This window comes from Mus pahari, chromosome 1, assembly GCF_900095145.1.
Source record: "Mus pahari chromosome 1, PAHARI_EIJ_v1.1, whole genome shotgun sequence".
NCBI classification, from domain to species: Eukaryota; Metazoa; Chordata; class Mammalia; order Rodentia; family Muridae; genus Mus; species Mus pahari.
In genome coordinates, this window is record NC_034590.1 from 110,933,673 (window position 1) to 110,950,631 (window position 16,959).

The 16,959-nt window shown below is 45.7% G+C and overlaps 1 protein-coding gene across 2 annotated transcripts in view; it reads left to right on the forward strand.

Moving 5' to 3' along the window:
* The window catches only part of Ap2a2 (adaptor related protein complex 2 subunit alpha 2), a 72,939-nt gene that overhangs the window by 31,445 nt on the left and 24,535 nt on the right, over nucleotides 1-16,959 (forward strand). For both annotated transcript variants that reach the window (XM_021217995.2, XM_021218696.2), the window contains exons 3-6: nucleotides 6,137-6,279; nucleotides 7,379-7,572; nucleotides 11,005-11,134; nucleotides 14,040-14,141. In XM_021217995.2, the coding sequence (XP_021073654.1) occupies nucleotides 6,137-6,279; nucleotides 7,379-7,572; nucleotides 11,005-11,134; nucleotides 14,040-14,141 (569 nt within the window). The remainder of the gene's footprint in view (nucleotides 1-6,136; nucleotides 6,280-7,378; nucleotides 7,573-11,004; nucleotides 11,135-14,039; nucleotides 14,142-16,959) is intronic.

The following is a 16,959-nucleotide window of genomic DNA, read 5'->3' on the forward strand; positions in this document are numbered from 1 at the left end:
CTGGAATTTGGACACCCCCCCCCCCCCCCAGCTCTGGGGAGTGGGCCCATACCTCTCTCACACAGCAGCTAGGTTTTCTTGGTACATGGCACTGTGTACAACCTCACAGTTAGACCTGGGTTGAAGTGAGGAGCACCAGTCCCTCTGTTAGGAGAGTGTTGTCTCCCTGATCTTGAATGCAGTCGGTTTAAATACACGGTTGCAGTATGAGGTCACAGAGGGACAGGGGTGCTCAGAGAAATGAGAGCCTGTGAGCTGGAGTCCTCGGAGGCCCAGGAGACAATTTGTAAGTCAGGCTTATGTTACAGAGAACTGGGTTTACAGCATTTAAAGTTTGGTATGAAAGATGAATTCTTGTAGAAAGTGTCAGAAGTGAGAACAGACTTTGAAGTGAGGCCAGTTGGGGTGACTTAAATGAAGATATGGCCGATGACTGAGGTGATAGAGGTAGTTTAAGAAAACTTTGGTGTTCCTAAAGGCTGGGCAGATGAGAACTGTAGCTCACAGAGAGGAAAGATGGGGTATATAGATGATGGGAGGACAGACTAAAGCTGATCCCTGGGGGTCGCTTGGTGTCCTGGGAGGGAAGGTGAGGTGTGTGGTGGATGGGCTTTAGAGAACGAAGAATCTGGAACAAACACAGAATATATGAAAGGGGATCTACCCTGAATGTTAGTATATAGTGTGTAAGCTCAAAGACTGGCGCACTGAGCGGTGAGAGGCAGAGGGAGGGCCTGTCTTCACAGCTGTGCAAGGCTGGCAACTTTTGAGCAGGAAGCAGAGAGCAGGAAGAAGGATACAAAGTCCAGATATTGAGGAAGTCCACTCTAGGAGTGACTCTGAGAAAAATGTCTTATTATTAAAAAAAAAAAAAAAAAAAAAGCTCAAGGGAAAAAGAGAATTAAAAAACCAACAACAATGAGGGGGAAGAGGGAGGGAAGGATGGAGTGAAGGAAGAGTGAGTGTGAGCTTGTATATATAAACACTTGCAAAATTCAGGAGGCCTAGGTGGGAGAATTGCCAGTTTAAGGTCAGTCTGGGAGTTATAGTGAGACCTTGTCAAAAAACAAAAAAAAAACCTCTAAGGGCAGGAGAGATGGCTCAGTGATTAAGAACACTGTCTTGCTCTTTCAGAGGATCTGCGTTTAATTGTATTCCCAGAACCCACATGGTTGTTCACAACCATCTGTAATTCCAGTCCCAGGGGATCCTCTTCAGGCACTGAATGAATGCACATGACTGGCACACACCTTTGATCTCAGCACTTGGGAGGTATAGACAAGTAGATCTGAGTTTGTAGCCTGCCTGAACTATACAGCAGCAAGTCTCAAAAAACAGTCTGTCCAAAACACTATAGTAATAAAATAGTAATAATAATAAAGCTTAAAAAGATGTTTTAAAAACAAAAATGGAAGAATTTTTAACAATAGCCTTTCTATGATAGAGGAACTTTTGCAGACTCATGATTCCAGGTACAAGGTCAATTATACGGAAATGAATGATAAAACAGAGGATGCTGGGTAGTAAATTTAAATGGTGATTGTACGTGGTAATGTTTTGTAGTGTTTAAAGTCTATGTAGAAATTAAGTCCTTGATAGCAAGCAGATAAAACGTGATAAAATGTGAGCAGTGGACTCTGGAAAGTTGAGTCTTTATCTTTTTTTTTTTTTTTTAATGGCAGTCTAAACTTACTGAATGATTGATGCTAAGCTATACGAAAGGGCACTACTTTAATGAAGACTTAGGTAGAGTCTTCCATGGACTAGGCTGGCCTTGAGCGTGTGCTTTCATGGAGATTGACTTTGAACTTCTGATTCTCCTACATCCACCACACTAGTTCTGAGGTTGTAGGTGGTTCCTTCCACACCTGGTTTCTGTGGTGCTGGTGATCAAACTTGGGTCTTCTTGCTTGTTAAACAAACATTCTACCAACGAGCTGTTTCCAGCTCTTTTAGTTTACACTTGGCCATCTCAAAATAGGTACAGCACTGAGCAGGTCAATTTAAATACAGTGGCTCCCTGTTGGATAGACATATAATCCTTTGTTGTTGTTTCGAGTCAGGGTTTCTCTGTGTAGCCCTGGCTGTCCTGGAACTCCCTCTGTAGACCAGGCTGGCCTCACACTCAGAGATCCTCCTGCCTCTGCCTCTAGAGTGAGGCTCTTTTTTTTTTTTTTTTTAAATGATGGAAACAAAAGTATGCCTAAAAGCAAACCTTCTAGAAAAACCATTTGTTTTTCTCTGTCTTGGCCTCCTGCCTGCCTTTGTGTTTAGAGCTGGCATCTGTGCTGCCAAATTTTGTCCAGGGCGATATCACAGAGTACCTTGTGGGCATGAGGTGATTTCACAAAGGACTTGGTTTGTTTTTTTAAATATTTATTTGTTTATGTTTGGATATGAGTGCTCTATTGCATGACAGAAGAGGGCATCAGATCCTGTTATAGATGGTTGTAAGCTACCATATGAGTGCTGGGAATTGAACTCAGGACCTCTGGAAAAGCAGCCAGTGGTTTTAACTGATAAGCCATGTCTCCAGCTTCAGGACTTGATTTTTGATCTCTTGGTGATTTTTGTTTCTTGTCCATATTAACTGACAGGTTTTAGGGATAGTGGTCAATTTTATCCACCAAGGCATTGCTGTGAGGGCAGTCTAAGGTGCTGTCATCAATGTTCTTTACAACAGCTTTGAGTCCAGAGTACTGTCCAACCAGGACCATTTTCACAGGTTTCATGAATTCGCCCATTTTGACAGCAAATAGCCAGCACCCAGCAGGTAGGAAGGAAGGAAGGAAGAAAGGACATCTTTAAAATCTTTTAATTAAAATTTTTTTTATTAGACATTGTTTCATATAGTCTAGGATAGCCTCAGCCATGCTGTGAAGCCAAGGCTGACCTTGAACTTTAGATCTCTTGCCTCTTGGCTCTTGCCAAGTGCTAGAATTATAGGTGTGCCACTGTGCCATAGAAAACTGCTGTAAGCTACAAGGTCCTTCTGGGCTACATATTACAGGTGTGCCACTGTGCCATAGAAAACTGCTGTAATTTCAAGGTCCTTCTGGGCCAGCCTGGGATATAGAATGGGGCCTTGTCTAACTCATCACCTTCCAAAAAGATGCACTTGTGAAACCTTCACAAACAGGCAGAAATACCAAGCCACTTATCTGATGTTGCAAACCACAGTTGTGCATGGACAAGCCAGGGAGTCATGTAGGAGTCTACAGGTGTAGATGCCTGAGAATGAGTTACAGGAATTGTGGAATCATTAGAATATCATTCTTACTGTAGCCACCCACTGTACACAGCTACACTTAACTCTGCCCTCTGTAAACAAAAATGAATAAGGACATTTGAAAAGTCAGGATGAGGAGTTAGGATGGCCTAGAACCTACAGAGAGTCATTTGCCTCTGCTGTCATGAGTGCTGGTATAGGTAAAAGTCTGTGATTAGAGCTCGGCTGGTACAGTGGTGTTTATCCACTGGTTACCTCCACAGGAAGTCTATTTAAGATGCTGGTAGGTTTTGGGCAGGAGCTTTGGGGCTGTCGATAGAGTGCTTTTTTAGCTCAAAGTTTCATCCCGGATCCCTAGCACTACATAAAACCAGGTATGGTGGTGCTCACCTGTAATCCCACACTCAGGAAGTAAAGGCAGATGAGAATTGCAAGGTTATCCTCCGCTACATAGTGAATTTGGGCCTAGCCTGATTTATATGAAACCTTGTTTGAAAAAACAAACAAGAAAAAGTTGGGCGCTTGTGTGCCTGTGGACGCCGAGAGGCCGGGAGAGGTTGTTGAGTCCTCCAGCGCTGGCTACAGGATTTGGGGGACACCCAGTTTGTTACGTGGGTGCTAGGATCTGAACTCCTGTCTTCATGAGGGCCCTGTAAGCACCTTTCACAGCTGAGCCATCTCTCCAGCCTGCTCATGGGAGCGTTAACAGAATTGGACTCTTGCTTTGTTTAGTTGGGGACCAGTTCTGGGACCTGGCTCAGAGCTACAGTGTATCTAGTCTATTAAAGAAGCAGACAGGATGACCTTGATTTTTACAGGCCTCCAGACTCTGGAGGTATTCAGTTAATTTGCCACACTAGATCATAAAAGACTTCGTTAACCTTCTGGGATAACAGTCTTGTATCACCAGCTTCCTAATTTACACTCTTTTGGGGTATACCTTGAAATGGAATACATTAATTTAGCTTTTTTTCCTTTATGATGGGGGTAGAACCCATAAGCACATGTGTGCTAGTCATGTGTTTTAAACCACTGTAACCTGATAATTCTTTTAACCTTTTGAATAATAATCTTCCTTTTTTGAGATGGAATCTCATCCCTTACTGGGCTGGAGCCCACTTTATAGACTAGTCTGGCCTCAGTCCGCAGAGATCTGCCTATTCTGCCTTCCTGCTACTCATGCCGCGCACACAGCAGTAAGCTGAGGCTGAAGAGGAGGCACAGCCTGCTAGATGCTCTATTGTCATCGGAGTTGTAAATGTTGTTCTGCTGCTGGGAAGGAGGGGAGGTTTCCCAGGAGTTCTGCAAGCCCACTTTGAGTTGGTCTTTGCCTAACATGTGGGGACACCAGTTCTGTACATCCCTGTGAGGTCAGTAGGTCTGTCCACAGAGATGCCACTGCCCAGCCTCAAGCAGAATGATAGTGTTGCTGTGATAGTCTTGACCAGTCACATACCCTTAGATCATATATTTAAGTTATAGTTATATGTTTAAATTATATTTACATATAAGATTTATTATCTTTGCCGGGCGTGGTGGCGCACGCCTTTAATCCCAGCACTCGGGAGTTTCTGAGTTCGAGGCCAGCCTGGTCTACAGAGTGAGTTCCAGGACAGCCAGGGCTACACAGAGAAACCCTATCTCGAAAAGCCAAAAAAAAAAAAGATTTATTATCTTTTTCTGATAATACATATTTTTTATTTTTATTTTATTTATTTTATATTCCAACAGTTTCCCCTCTCTCCTTTCTTCCCAGCCTCACCGCCTGGAGACTCCCGGCTACTCTTCCTTTGTTTCCTTTCAGAAAAGGGCCGGCCTCCATGGATGTTAACCAGCCATGGCATATCAAGTTGCAGTAAGACTAGGCATTTCCTCTTCTGTTAAGGCTAGACAAGGCAACCCAGTAGGGGGAAAGGATCCCAAGGGCAGGCAGCAGAGTCAGAGACAGCTCCTGAGCCTACCGTTAGGAGTCCCACCAGGAGACCAAGCTACACACTGTTACATATATGCAGAGAGCCTTGTTAGTCCCATGCAGGCTCTCTGATTGGCAGTTCAGTCACTGTGAACTCCTGTGGGCTCAGATGGGTTGATTTTTGTGGATTTTCTTGTGGTGTCCTTGACCCCACTGGCTCCTACAATCCTTCCCCCTCTTCTTAGGATTCCCTAAGCTCTGCCTAATGTTTGGCTGTTGGTCTCCAAGTCTGTTTCCATCAGTTCCTGGATGAAGCCTCTCTGATGGCAATTTAGACCATACGTATGCTATACTGACTTGGTGTCACCAGAAGACCCAGCCTAGGGAGAAGAATGTATGCCAGCATCCTCTCCTTTCTGCTGCAGGGCGGCTTAGGGATATTCCTGTGCTTTAAATGCAGTGCCAATGGCTCTTGGTTACACGTGGAGCTTTGTGTTATAGTAAGTCTCATGTTGAACCTGCTTTGCTGTGATTAAGAGGGAGTTCAGCCTTGCCACAGTTTCTGGACTGTGTGTGGTTTTATGGCTAGGTGATTTGCCCCATAACTTTGTGAAATGGAAGATAATTTATAGTTAAGTATCTGCCTAAGCCAGTAAGCTCGTTCAGAGGATTAGCTTGATGGCTGGTGCAGAACTTGCAGATCTGTCTCTTCAGGGCTTTGGGGGCCAAGGCCAGTTGAGAGAGGTCGAGGCCCCACCGGCAGACAGGCACTAGCAGGTCTTTTTGGCTACAGAGCACTGACTGCCATGTATTCTGGATTGTGGTGTGTGCCACACTTACCAAGTGCAATAGCACTACCTGTGTGTGTAGCTGCATGTCTGGCTGGAGGCCTGTGCCCTCTTGGAGTCTTTTACTACAATCTGTTACTGTACTATACAGATCTGTCTTCTTACCTTGACTACTAGATGTAAACCTTTTATTCACCTTTTCTGTAGGTGACAAGGCTCTTGATGGCTACAGTAAAAAGAAGTATGTCTGCAAATTGCTCTTCATCTTTCTCCTTGGTCATGACATTGACTTTGGACACATGGAAGCTGTGAATCTTCTGAGCTCAAACAGATACACGGAAAAGCAGATTGTGAGTATGGTTGAGGGGCAGGGCCCTGTGCCTTATGTGCTGTTTGCAGACTCCTCCTTCCTCTCTGTCTCATATTGGGTACCAGTGACCTGTGCATCTGGCCTGTGTTACTGCCTGGTGCTGATTCCTTGTAGCCATGCCCATCCCAACTTAGTTCTCTGCTTCTGAGGACTAGTGGTGCCCAGGATGGACTTGGATGGGGGGCTCTCGTCCCACTGCTGCTTTCTGTTGGCTTAGGCTGCTAGATTCTCTGTGCTCACAAACCTGTGTCTGTGGTCCACAGCCTTGGTGCCTTCTTTTCACTGGGCCTTGTTAATGAGTGTAGTGCCAGCAGTGACTTTATTCCATGGTCTTTTGCATGACTGCTTGAAACTGGATCTATGCCACAGGGGCAAGAAATAAAACCAGAAAAGGTGCTGTCTCTTCTTTGCAGGCTGCTCAAACTTGCTTAGGTTTAGAGCTCTGCATTCTGTTGTAGTAAGGCTGTCAATAACAGCTTTCTCTTTTGGTTAAAAATTTAACTTACAGAAATTAAAAACTAAGCCAAATATCTTAGGATTTTTTGTTAAGAAAATTAGCCTTTTCTGTTTTCAGGCTCCACATGCTCACCTTGTAAGTGATAGAATGGTGATGTGAGTCTGGGTTTGAAGAGATAGTGAGGTGACAGTGGGGATAAGCCTGAGAGAGGAGTGAGTGGATAGCAGTAAGCTAGGTTGTGGACAGATATGTATATTTATTAGTGAGTGGTGCCAGACTTGGTTCTTGCCATGACAGTCCCCTCCTATCCTGACATGAAGATGGTGTGGCATCTGAGCACAGATGTGTGAGCTACTGAAAAGGAAATGAGATTTGTGGAAGGACTAAGTGTCTGGTTTCCTTGTGCCTCTGACTTTGCACGTATTTTAGTGGGAATGCTGCATCAGGGCTGGGTGGTGCAAGTGTTGATCACTGGTACATTGTCCAGATGTGGGCTGCCCTCAGGGATGAGTCTCTGGCGCCCATTGGGATGCTACTGGAGGCTTTCCAGGCCTCCTTCTCTGTGCATTGTGTGTTAGGCATCTTGTCATAAGCTTTTTGTCCCTGCCTTCTGGAAATACAGGGCTACCTTTTCATCTCTGTATTGGTGAACTCGAATAGTGAACTGATCCGGTTGATTAACAATGCCATCAAGAATGACCTTGCCAGCCGCAATCCTACGTTTATGGGCCTTGCCCTACACTGCATTGCCAATGTGGGTAGCCGTGAGATGGCAGAGGCCTTCGCTGGAGAGATCCCCAAGATCCTCGTGGCAGGGTATGTATCTGGGTGCTGTGGAGGGGCAGCATGCACTTCTTCTAAGCACACTCCACTGTGTGTAGTGAGGGATGTCAGGAAGCCCTGCTATAGAACTCGACCTGAGATCTCTGAGACCTAATCATAGAAGGAACCCTCTTAGCCTGCCTGCCTAGAAAGGACTGCAGGGAGAAAGAGACGACGTTGTCTGTTATAACCCTGAGTCATCCTGCTCAGAAGCATTGGAGCAAAGGCCAAGCCCTTGTTTTATTTTTTTTTTAAGAATTATTTATTTTATGTATGTGAGTACACTAGCTCTTTTCAGACACACCAGAAGAGGGCATCAGATCACATTACAGATGGTTATGAACCACCATGTGGTTGCTAGGAATTGAACTCAGGACCTCTGGAAGAGTAGCCAGTGCTCTTAACTGCTGAGCCATCTCTCCAGCCCAGGTCAAGCCCTTGTGTATTGAGAATTCTGCATCATCTTTCCCCTCAGTTCATTTGGAGAGCTGCCAAGTGGTATTAAGGGGTCGTTCTGGAAGAGTTCGAAGCAGCCCTGGGCTATTTTGGGCCTCAGGTTGGCAGAGGCAAGGCCAGCTTCTGCCTGGTTGTGTGCGTTATGCTGTTGTGTAGCTAGTCCACAGACAGTGGTTACATTCGTCATGGTCCAGGAGACAGGATAGGACAATTGCTAATGAACTGAACAGGATGTCAAGACCCTGGGAGCAATGGCTGCAACCCTCTGTTACTATGAAGCTGGAATATAGGTAGGCCAGACCTAGCTTACATTCTCTACCTAGTCAGCTATCCTGGGGGAAATGGGTGGGGCTGACACAGAACAAATTTACCATTTTCATAGTGGAGTGCCTACCCCTGTCATCTAGTAGGCAGAGGCCAAAGATGCTACAAGTGTCCTATGCATGTCACAGGCACAAAGCAGAGAACACTGCAGGTCTCTGTCACTGTGCTATGGTGCAGGAACTTTAAGCCAGCCCTGGCACCTCAACCTTGAGCAAAGTGAAGCACAGGCAGGTAGAGGAACCAGGCTGGAGAGAACTATCCTGTGAAAACAGGTTCAAAAATATAGATGTGGGCCCCAGGATATTGATGAAGAGAAGCATTACAGAGCTGAGTGGCTGTGGGAAATTCAAAGACTTAGTATTGTAGACTGTAAGCAGAAACCATAGAGAATACTGAGGTGTTTGAGGTAGGAGATCACAGTGGGTGTTGGGATAGAGGAAGAGCTAGAGTTCAGACCAGAGAGGAAGGAAGTTGGGCAGGATGCAAGTGTGAACTGCTAGCAAGGCCTCCCTGACCATCTTCCCTAGTAGTCACTATGAAGTCCTGTGACAGACACCTGAGAGTGCCTGCTGTGCTCCATCAGGGATCGTGGCTCAGATGTCTCTGTTACATTGCTGCCTCCTGGTACTCCCAGAGGGCTGGTCTCATGGAGGAAGTACAGACAGGGTAATCCTTGACAAACACTGGAGGAACAGGAATATCTCCTGAACTACACAAGAGTAGTCCAGTGCTGAGCAAAGGTTCTTTAGCAGGAGACAGGTGATCTCTCCCATTTAGAGCACGTTGGGCTGTAGGGGCAGTTCCTGGGCAAAGCTTACTGTGCACCCTTTGAGTGATAGAACCCCACTGAGCACGAGGTGGTTCTGTGAGTGGTGTCCGAGCACCATGGTTGTAAGGTACTGGTTAGTGTGCCTCCTAAGATGGGAGGCCAGTGGCTGTAGAAGGTGGAGTAGTTCCGTCAGCAGTTAGAATGTGAGGCTGGGGAGGGTGGTGACATTGATGCCTCCGACACAGTAGAGGATCAGAAAGATCCTTCGACAGCTGGGAGCTGCTTTGGGCACAGTGGGTTTATGAGGGTGCTCTATGTCCTTACTTCTGGGATGGCAAGTGCTTGCTCCTTTTCTCTGAGCTGCCTGTTAACATCAGCCTGGAAACAAGAGGAGATGGCCTCCTGGTTCAGCATCCTGGTCCACAGGCCCTTCTTCTCCTTCTCAGCACAGCTATACTCCACCTTAGTGCCTTAAGGATTCCAGCTGGTTCTCTATAGCCCCTCCCCTCCCGACACAAGGTTTCACTATGCAGCTTTGGCTGTCCCTAGAACTCACTATGAAGACCAGGCTGACCTCAGAGTCACAGAGATCCATCTGCCTCTGTCTCCTAAGTTCTGGGATTAAAGGTGTAGGCCACTATGCCTGGCCTTCCAGCTGGTTCCCATGGAGATGTTCTGATGGCCTCCTCCAACTAACAGCTTTTGGTCAGTCTGGTGGGTTTTTTGTTTTGTTTTGTTTTTTTCCTCCACTGTTTGTCTCTTTGACTGTTTGTGAGACAGGCTCTCAGTCTGTAGTCCCATTTGCCCTGGAAGTGACAGAGATCATCCTGCCTCTGCCCCCGAACGCTAGGATTAAAGACACGTGTCATCATACTTGGCCTCTTCCTTACTTCTTGGCAGGATCTAGTAGGGGGAAGGGGGGCTCCCAGAACCCCTGTCTTCAACTGAGCAGAAAACAGCTTCCTCCCTGCTTGGTGTCTGCACCCACTTACAGCTTTGTTCTTCTGGCCTCTGAGTGACCTTGGAAGGAGAAGAGAAGGCTGGAAGGCAGCAGCTGTGTGTGTGTGTGTGTGTGTGTGTGTGTGTGTGTGTGTGTGTGNCAGCTGTGTGTGTGTGTGTGTGTGTGTGTGTGTGTGTGTGTGTGTGTGAGAGAGAGAGAGAGAGAGAGAGAGAGAGAGAGAGAGAGAGAGAGAGAGATGTGAAGCTTGCAGGCTGGGTCAGGACACACATGCTTTTTTCTTAAGACTTTATAGTTAGAAGTTAGATTTGGGCATGATGACTTATACTTATAATCTTAGCATTCAGGAGGTTGAGACAGGAGAATGGAGTTTGAGATGAGTGTATGATACATGATGATACCCCAAATCAAATAACACCAAAAATTCAAAACAAAAGAGACCTACTTCTCACCAGCACAAGACAACTTGAGCCTACTTCCTCAGCATAGTGGAGCAGGGTGAAGTATGGGGAGCAGGACACATTTGTAGGCAAGAGAAGAAACCACTGGTATTTCAGGCCTCTAGTCTGTTCCTGCTGCAGTGAATTGGGGAGGGGCTTGGGTAACCCTATGGTTCAGAGGGGAGCATCATCGTACAAAAAAGTCCATTTTGTATTCAGTGTCCAGGAGGGGATGAGAATTTGATGTCTTAGAAGCTATACAACAAATAGTGCAGGCTTTTGTCTGTGGGTTGGTGTCCTGCTTGAAATGTGTCCTTCAGCGTGACCTGGTACGCTGAGCTGTGTGGGCCTTCCTGACCCACTGGTCTCCTGCTGAACTTCATGTGCTCCCCACGCAGCTCCATTCTCTGCTTGGCGTAGCTTGTGGTACCTTGAGAAGCCACCGTTCTCCTGAGTGACTGATGATGTCTGTTTTCTAGAGATACCATGGATAGTGTGAAGCAGAGCGCAGCCCTGTGCTTGTTGCGCCTGTACAGGACATCACCTGACCTAGTTCCCATGGGCGACTGGACATCTCGTGTGGTGCACCTCCTCAATGACCAGCACTTGGTAAGCGTCTGGGGTTCTTTCCATTCGTAATCACCCAGTAACCTTTTCAGAAGAGCATTGTAGAAACGGTCCGTTAAGAGTCTCAGGATGATGAAGGTGATGCACTGTCCCCTCTGCAGCATCTCCCTGCAGCAGACTTCTCCAGGGACTCCATCTAGCAGGGCGATTCCCACTCAGCTCCTATGTCCCTACATAGGACATTGTGTGGGGCTGTGATCTGTATATTCCATCTTTTGGCTGAGCGCCAGTTGTCAGTCTTACTAACTTAGCCATTTTATAGAAGACTGGAAGGTTTGTGATTTGCTGAATATGGCTGCTCAGCTCAGCTGGGTGGGAAGCAGCTGTGAACTGTGACCTCTGCTGCTTAGACTGTTGAGCAAGTGAGTCTGATGACCTCCTGGGGTCAGGCAAGTATGTGAGATAGTTATTCCCACCCCTGGGATAATCTGCTGTGAAAGTTAAAAAAAAAAGATTGTTAGATGCATATCTAGGCAACAGTACATGGGGCTTGCATTGGCCATTTTAGTGGGCCTTCAAGCTATTCCTTTGTTGTGACTTCTTTTGCTTATTAAGATAGTTGGAGTAGATCTTGAAGGGAGTGCAGAGAAGGCAGAAGGCCCTGGAGGGGAGCCAGTAATGTTGCTTTGTGAGTGGTCCCTGAGCACTGAGACCCTGAAGTTTAAGTACTACTTGGGGGGTCAGAGGACGTTGCTGGAGGCCATCAGCTGTATCAGAGAAATGGTAGTTCACCATTAATAGACATTGTAAATTGTAAATAGTTAGAATTTCCCAGTTTTTTTTTTTTTTTTTTTTTTTTTTATTTTTTTTTTTTTTTTTTTTTTTTTTAGATTTATTTATTTTTATTATATGTAAGTACACTGAAGCTGTCTTCAGACACTCCAGAAGAGGGAATCAGATCTTGTTAAGGATGGTTGTGAGCCACCATGTGGTTGCTGGGATTTGAACTCTGCACCTTTGGAAGAGCAGTCTTACTCGCTGAGCCATCTCACCAGCCCAGAATTTCCCAGTTTTATAGCTTGGAAAAAAAACAAAAACAAAAAAAAAAAAACAACAAACCCACAGCTCAAAAAGATAAAGATTCTCATAGCCATACTGTGCCAGACTTAACACAGGTTTTCAGAGACTGTAGGAGTCAGCTGTCGCAGCAATGTGCAGGTGAGCCAGCTGTGGGAAGCACTGAGCAGTGCGTGTGTTCAGCGCCTCTGGGTCATTTTCAGATAGCAAGGCTGGGTCTTTGGTACCAGGACACCGCCTTTCATTGACTACTGATGCTATGACCCCAGTTTCTTAGTTGCTTTTGCTTTTTCACATTACATTATTTTGCTTGCATCTTGGCTCGTGACAGAAACTTAGTTCCGAGTAGGAAGGTCAGGGCATCCCGTTCAGACCCACAGGTTCTCCTTAGTAGTACAGCATGCTCTCCTTTTAGCTGCTCCAAACCCATGTCCATCTTTGCCAATGTAGAAGGCCTGAGATACTGCTCTCCCAGCCTCATGACTCTAAGGTGTCCGATGTCTGCTTATAAGTGAGCTTGGTGGCCTTGTCTGAGAACAGTGTATAATTCCAAGGCCAAGGTCAGTGACTTGGAGGTGAGATCAGGAATACACAGAAGCCATCAGTAGAGGGATATTCTGGTAGAGAGGAAGGACCCAGCCTCAGGCTCATGATGGGGGTTAGGTGGAGCAGATGACCTAGAGCTTTGAGAACTGAGCTGCTATCTGGGGAAGAGATTTGGAGAGGGAGCAAAAGGCTAGAGTTGCCCTACCTGGAGCCAGGGGATACCTGAGTCCATGTGCTAGTGTACCACAGTGTGCTTCCTGTAAGACCACAGAAGACGAGCAAACCATGATGTGGAAGGATGCCAAGTCAGTGGCCAACAATACATATTTGCATGTAGCTTTCGTAGCTGTATTCGTGTGTATTTGGCCTATACCAAATGTTAGGAATCCAGTAGCTCCTGACTCCCAACCTGATGGAATTGACTTTTGGTTTTGAACCAGTATCCTGTCATATAGCTAGGACTAGCCTTGAAATAACATTTCTGCCTCTTCCTCTAAAATACTCTGATTATAAATGTGCCATACTGCCAGGCCAGAGATTCCGTTACCAAAATCTTTCAAGAGATATGTACTGGAAACAGCTATTTGTTATCTTAGGACAGTAGTAGACCTAAGGTCTTGTGGAGGCCTGCCATGCTGCACTGGGGTATGAGCCCAGGCAGTCTGTGGGGACTCTGCAGGGAAGCAGGCTTCAGTCCTGGGACTGGGTCCCATCCAAGTTAAACAACAGGACTGTGAAGATTCAAATAAGTTGGAAAGTCCTATCTTCCACTATAGTGGGCACAGTGATTGAAGACAACTAGAGTAGGTGGGGACAGAGGTACACAGGTGACAAGTACAAAATAAGACTCCCGGGCTGGTGAGATGACTCAGTGGGTAAGAGCACCCGACTGCTCTTCCAAAGGTCCGGAGTTCAAATCCCAGCCACCACATGGTGGCTCACAACCATCCGTAACAAGATCTGACACCCTCTTCTGGAGTGTCTGAAGACAGCTACAGTGTACTTACATATAATAAATAAATAAATCTTTAAAAAAAAAAAAAAAGAAAAGAAAAGAAAAAAGAAAGAAAATAAGACTCCCAAACTTCCCAGTTGCAGCCTGCTACCCCTGCAAGTACCTAGGCCACGCTGGACTAGATTTCCAGTTTTCAGAGAGAAGCTAGACCCAGAAAGAGCCAGGATGTCTCGCCTTAGTTTTGCAAACCTCATGGGTCAGCCAGGGCAGACCTGGGGGCCAGGTGGCTATGTACCACAAGGGTGTGCTTTATATGTAGTATCAGCTGTGGTGCCTGTGGGCCTCCTGATTAGAGTCTTTGTCTTTCAGGGTGTAGTGACTGCTGCAACTAGCCTCATCACCACACTGGCCCAGAAGAATCCTGAGGAGTTCAAGACCTCTGTCTCTCTAGCTGTCTCTCGACTGAGCAGGGTAAGGCACAGTGGGGCAGACAGGGTGGGTTTGATTTTCTTTGCTTGACTGAATTATTACTTTACATTTAGAAGCAGGATATTTTGCCCACACTGTAAATTCCAGAATAAAAATTGCCCCTGCCTGGGACTGGAGAGGTGGTTCAGGTTAAGAGCACTGACTGCTCTTCCAGAGTCCTGAGTTCAACTCCCAGCAAGCACATGGTGGCTAACAACCATCTGTAATGGGATCTGATGCCCTCTTCTGGCATGCACCATATACACTCATTAATTTAATTAACTTATTAAAATTAAAATTTGACCCTGCCAGTCCTTGATGTGTTTCTTTCTCTGTTGGCTGAGATCCAGCTGGCTGGTGTACTCCCCACTCACTTTCACTGCAGCTATGAGGCCCTGGCTTTGTGTCTTGGATTTTGTCAGTGGCTCAGTGTGGCATGCTTATTTTGTATGTGTCTTTCTGTCAGCTTTGTATGTGATCTTCACTTTTGTTTGAAGTAGCTGTCGCTGCTTTTCTGATCCTGCAGAGAAGTGGCTACCTGATGGAAGGCAGTGTAGTCATCCCTGTTCTCTCAAGCCCCTTGTTCCTTTCTGCTTGCAGACAATCATCAGCGACTGGCTCTGAACAGCCTAGGGTGTCTCATGGATTACTTGTGTGTGAAATGTTGGTAGCAGTGGGCTGGCATGGCTTAGGCTATAGGGTCTTCAATAGCTTCTACAGTTGTTGCTGCTACACCCACAGCAGTGTTGCCCTGCTCTGGTCTTGCCTGAAGGTGCTCAAGTTGGCGTCTTGGACTTAACATGTCGATGTGATGTGGCCTGGTAATCCATTGAGCCTGGGAAGCATTCCTATGGGTTGGCACTGTTGGCTGCATTGGACTGGAACATACAGTTTGCCAGCACTTACCCCTTGTTGTTCTTCAAAGGTAGTGGGTATATATGGCCTTCCCTGACCTGTGTGTGGTTGGTGTGATACGCTGTTTGGCTTTCTTGCTGCTTTGAGACAGAATTTCAGTGTGTAGCCCAGACTGCCTTCAGTCTTCTGGTCAGAGACTTTAAGTTGCTGAGCCTCCTCTGGTCGGCATGCTAAATCCTGCTTGTGAAGCCAGCTGCTCTGAAGCCACGTCTAAGTGGCACAGCTGGCCCTACTTGGATATGAGGGAGCCAACACTGGAGTGCACTGGAACCTGCTTCTGTTCTCCCCACTCTGTTCTCTGGAGCTTTGCCAGACCCGTGGTCTCACACAAGTCACCTGTGTCTCTGCTATCTATCACCAAAGTCCTGTGCCAACAAGGGATCTCTGGAGCCTGTTGTAGTTTTGTAAAATTTAATTTAGTACCAATTTTAAGGTCCGTGTTTTTAGACTGGCAACTCTTGTTTTATGTTTAAAATTCTATTCTCAGTGATTGTTTAAAATTTTTATTTTTCTTGAGGCGCAGGGGATTGAATCTTCACTTTGTATGTGGTAGGTAAGAGTCAGCTGCTGAGCTAAATATATAACTAGCTATAATTTGAACTTTTTTTTCCTTAAAGGAATTTATTGTTGTTGTTGTTGTTGTTTGAGACAGGGTTTCTCTGTATAGCCCTGGTTGTCCTGGAACTCACTTTATAGACCACCTGCCTCTGCCTCCCAAGTGCTGGGATTAAAGGCGTGCACCACCACCGTCCTGCAAAGGAATGTTTTTATTCATTGAGTGGTATTTTTTTTACAGCCCCCCCCCCCCAAGACAAGAAGACTGACACCAGAGGACTAGTTTTGTTACCTAAGGATTTTTTTTACTCTTTATAGTATTACTTACATTTCTAAATTATGTATTTTACTTAATTCTGAAATCAATTATTTCACTGATTTTTTTTTTCCCTTCCTCACGTCATTTACAACTTGAACTTTATTATATTGTTATCTTATGCAACTAAATGAAAAAACAAACAAGCCTCCTTTTGTTTTTTCTTGGCTAGGTTTGTTCGCACCTGCTTTAATCTCAGAATTTGGGAGGCAGAGGCAAGTGGACCTCTGTAAGTTCAAGGCCAGCCAGGGCTACATAGTGAGACCCTGTCTCAGAAATAAAAGTTTTAGTGTTGTTGCTACCACTTTTTTTTTTAGTATGTATTTATTCATGCATACACAGAAGCATGTGTGTCATGGCATGCATGTGGGACTTAGAGGTCAGTTTGTGGGTATCAGTTCTCCTCGCCCATGTGGGTGGGTTTCATGGGTCAAACTTAGGTCATTAGGCTTAACTGTAGGCACATTTACCCCTTGAGCCCTTTCTCTGGCTCTCTATGTCTCTTTTCACCTTGTAAACCTGAAACTGTCCTCATCAAACACTGATGATGTCTCACCTGTCCCTCACCAACCCCTGTCACCTTCTATATGTCTGACTGTGACAGCACTGACTACCTTATACAAGCAGAATCACATAGTATTATTTCATTTAGCATAATGCCTTAGGGCCCACCTATGTTGTTAGACTTCTCAGTATTTCTTTCCTGCCTAAGACTGAAGGATCTTTACTTACTAAGATTTATTTATTATTACTGGTATGCGTGTGTGTGTTTGTGTGTGTATGTGTGTGTGTGTGTGTACATTTGTATGCACATGTGCTTATAGATGCTAAAGAGAGAGGTGGGTCCCTAGCAGCTGTAATTATAGGCAGTTATGAGCCACCACACATGGGTGTTGGGAACTGAACTCAGGTCTTCTGGAATAGCAGTATGTCCTCTTAACCACCAAACCCTCTCTTCAGCTCTGAGGGGTGAATAATTTTGTCTCATGTGTATTTTGCTACCTCCTCGGCCTTGGACTGCTTCCATATTTTGGT